Below are 2499 nucleotides of genomic sequence, written 5' to 3'. Positions count from 1 at the left end.
ATGATTAATCAAAAAATAATTTCGACTAAGTATTTCAATTTTTTCTTTTTTTCTTTTTAAATATATCATATATAATATTAAAAATATGTAAATATGATACAAATGATATTGCTACGATTCTTTCTTAACTGAGAAAAAGAAAAAGAAAATATCAACTTGACATCTTCAATAATTCCAGCAAAATATCAACTGTTTTAGTGTTATAATAAGCAGTATTGTAAAATTTCAGTGAATTCTATTTAGTGTACCTTCTATTAATATCTCACGGTCCCAAGCAGTCATAGTGTCGACGATAATTAGTTTGGGTCCTATTATTAGAGTACAAGTGCAATTTGCATCCATTTTTCCAGCACCCAAATTTTTGGAATAACCATTGAACAAAACAACAACTTCACACATTTTGGTAGGTAATGGTTTATCTTACAGGAAAAATTGAAGACGAAAATTGCGATACTCTTCCTGTTCTAATATCTCATCTTTCACCTATAGAGACATTCTTATTTATATTAGATAAGAATCCTAATGGAAATTTTTCTCAGAATTTTATATAAATTAAAAAATTTTTGAAATATTTTCTAGTTTTTTTTTTTAGCAAATTTCTCAGATTTTTAAATATAAATTAAAATTTTTAAAATTGCCAAAAACATCTTCCCTATAATTCTTATATAAATATATTCTAAGATTTCTGAGAATTCTCATTCTAAAATTTCTGATAAAATCTTACAAAATCTAAAAGAGTTTAAGATATTTTTTCAGAAAATATTTTTTCAGAATACGAAATTTCTGAATTGACATGAATAAAATATTCTAAGATATAGACTTTTTCAGTGCTTTTTGAAGTGCTTCAATTCGTACAAAAGAGAAACAAATTTTACTTTTAGACAAGAGCTGTGGTCAAGTCTCGTTACAAATGCTTTGAAGCATTTGATAGACCAATAAGAAGAAAGAATTTTACAAACAATTAAAAAACGCTTCAAAATGTTTACAGCATCGCGTTGACCAAGGATCACTTATCAGATGTGCTTATGCAGCGGCATAACCTTAAATCGTTCAATTCTAATTTCTAAACAGCTCTTCATACATTGAAAATATTAAATGATTATCGGATTTTAATCTTATGATGTGACGTACACACATGATCGAAATTCGTTTGGAATCAAATTTGATAAAACGATCGTCATTATACATTTTCTTGTATTTCATCCTAATTTTTCCTTTTTTAAAAAAAGCCAAAGAAAGCACGGAAAAACAGCACCAACCCAAGGTAGCGAATTAGCGATTGGTGTAACTTTTTTCCCTAAATAGGGTGGAAGCGTCAAAAGCGGAATTTTTTGTATGAGTGTGAATATGTAAATACATAAAAATTTTCACTTTTCACGTTCCGTTCTAGAGAAAAAGAAGTGCTGGAATGCTGGATTCAGATTCCCACCCGAGTGTCACTCTATCCTTGTTATTTACCGAACATTAAATAAGAATGAAGAACATTCGGGGCGCACCCTGACCTGTGTAGAAATTCAAACATCCCCTAACATGATCGCTACTTACAGACTACAGAGAGAAACCTGAGAGAGAACATGACCGACCAAAACCTGTAATCGCAAAATGCTGCTCTCTGACAAAGTGAATGTAAACTACATAGCAACGTCCACTTTTCTTAGGGTACATCGTCCATTTTTCAAGGCTGGAGATGATAAATGGATATTTGATTTGTATAATAGTGCTACATATATAGTTTTATTCTTATGTGTAATTATTTTATTGCATTTCGTTAATGAAATTGCAATAACTTTTAATATTATTCTTTATTGTAATCTTTTATACAATTCAATATTATAATAATTATTTACATTTACAAAAAAAAAAAAAATTATAAATGCTGTTCAAAATATAATAAAAATGATAATATAGAAGTATAATAAATTTTAGTAACGTGGGATTATACGAAAACGTCGAAAATACGTATCGTAACACAAATTTTTTTAAACCGATGTTTAATGAAATATTGATAAACGCAGAAGAAATACTAACAACAATTAGATCGTATTTACTATAAATTAATAAATTAATTTGCGAAAATAAAACTTAATAATTTTATCACGATAAAAAGTCATTAATATATTTATAACAACACTTTTTTATTGCATTCAAGATACCTAATCAATATAATTTCATCATATCAAAATTCATTCGCCTTGTGCGGTTAGTATCCGACATAAAGAAGAACAATTTTCAGTGGAGAGTGAACATAATGTATTTTGATTTTACGTCAAGTCAAATTCACAAAATCCATTTGTAAAGAAAAGTTGAGCAATCCGTTAAATACCAGTGGTACTTTGTTGAAAGGAGGGTATGAATCTCGAATTTTTCAGACCACTTACAATAGTAATAATTTTGGTAATATGTCAATTACAATGTCAATTATCACTTTTATCACATCTTTAATATAATATTAAAATTCGCGAGAAAATATGTTCTGCCATACATTACTAAGAATGATCT

General features: G+C 28.0%; 1 protein-coding gene across 3 annotated transcripts in view; it reads right to left on the bottom strand.

Moving 5' to 3' along the window:
• LOC108691736 (metallo-beta-lactamase domain-containing protein 1) overlaps window positions 1-1539 on the bottom strand; it is a 2558-nt gene extending 1019 nt beyond the window's left edge. The window contains exons 1-2 of one of the 3 annotated variants that reach the window (XM_018199611.1): window positions 1503-1539; window positions 249-483 (exon numbers count right to left, since the gene is read on the bottom strand). In XM_018199611.1, coding sequence (XP_018055100.1) covers window positions 249-399 — 151 coding nt within the window. In that variant the 5' untranslated portion in view covers window positions 400-483; window positions 1503-1539. The other 2 variants (XM_018199612.1, XM_018199613.1) reach the window with 2 other exon arrangements.
• Between the last annotated feature and the right edge of the window lie 960 nt (window positions 1540-2499).

Source organism: Atta colombica, unplaced genomic scaffold (genome assembly GCF_001594045.1).
Source record: "Atta colombica isolate Treedump-2 unplaced genomic scaffold, Acol1.0 scaffold51, whole genome shotgun sequence".
Taxonomy (NCBI): domain Eukaryota; kingdom Metazoa; phylum Arthropoda; class Insecta; order Hymenoptera; family Formicidae; genus Atta; species Atta colombica.
The sequence above is the reverse complement of the archived record's forward strand: the minus strand, read 5'-3'. Positions and strand labels throughout refer to the sequence as shown.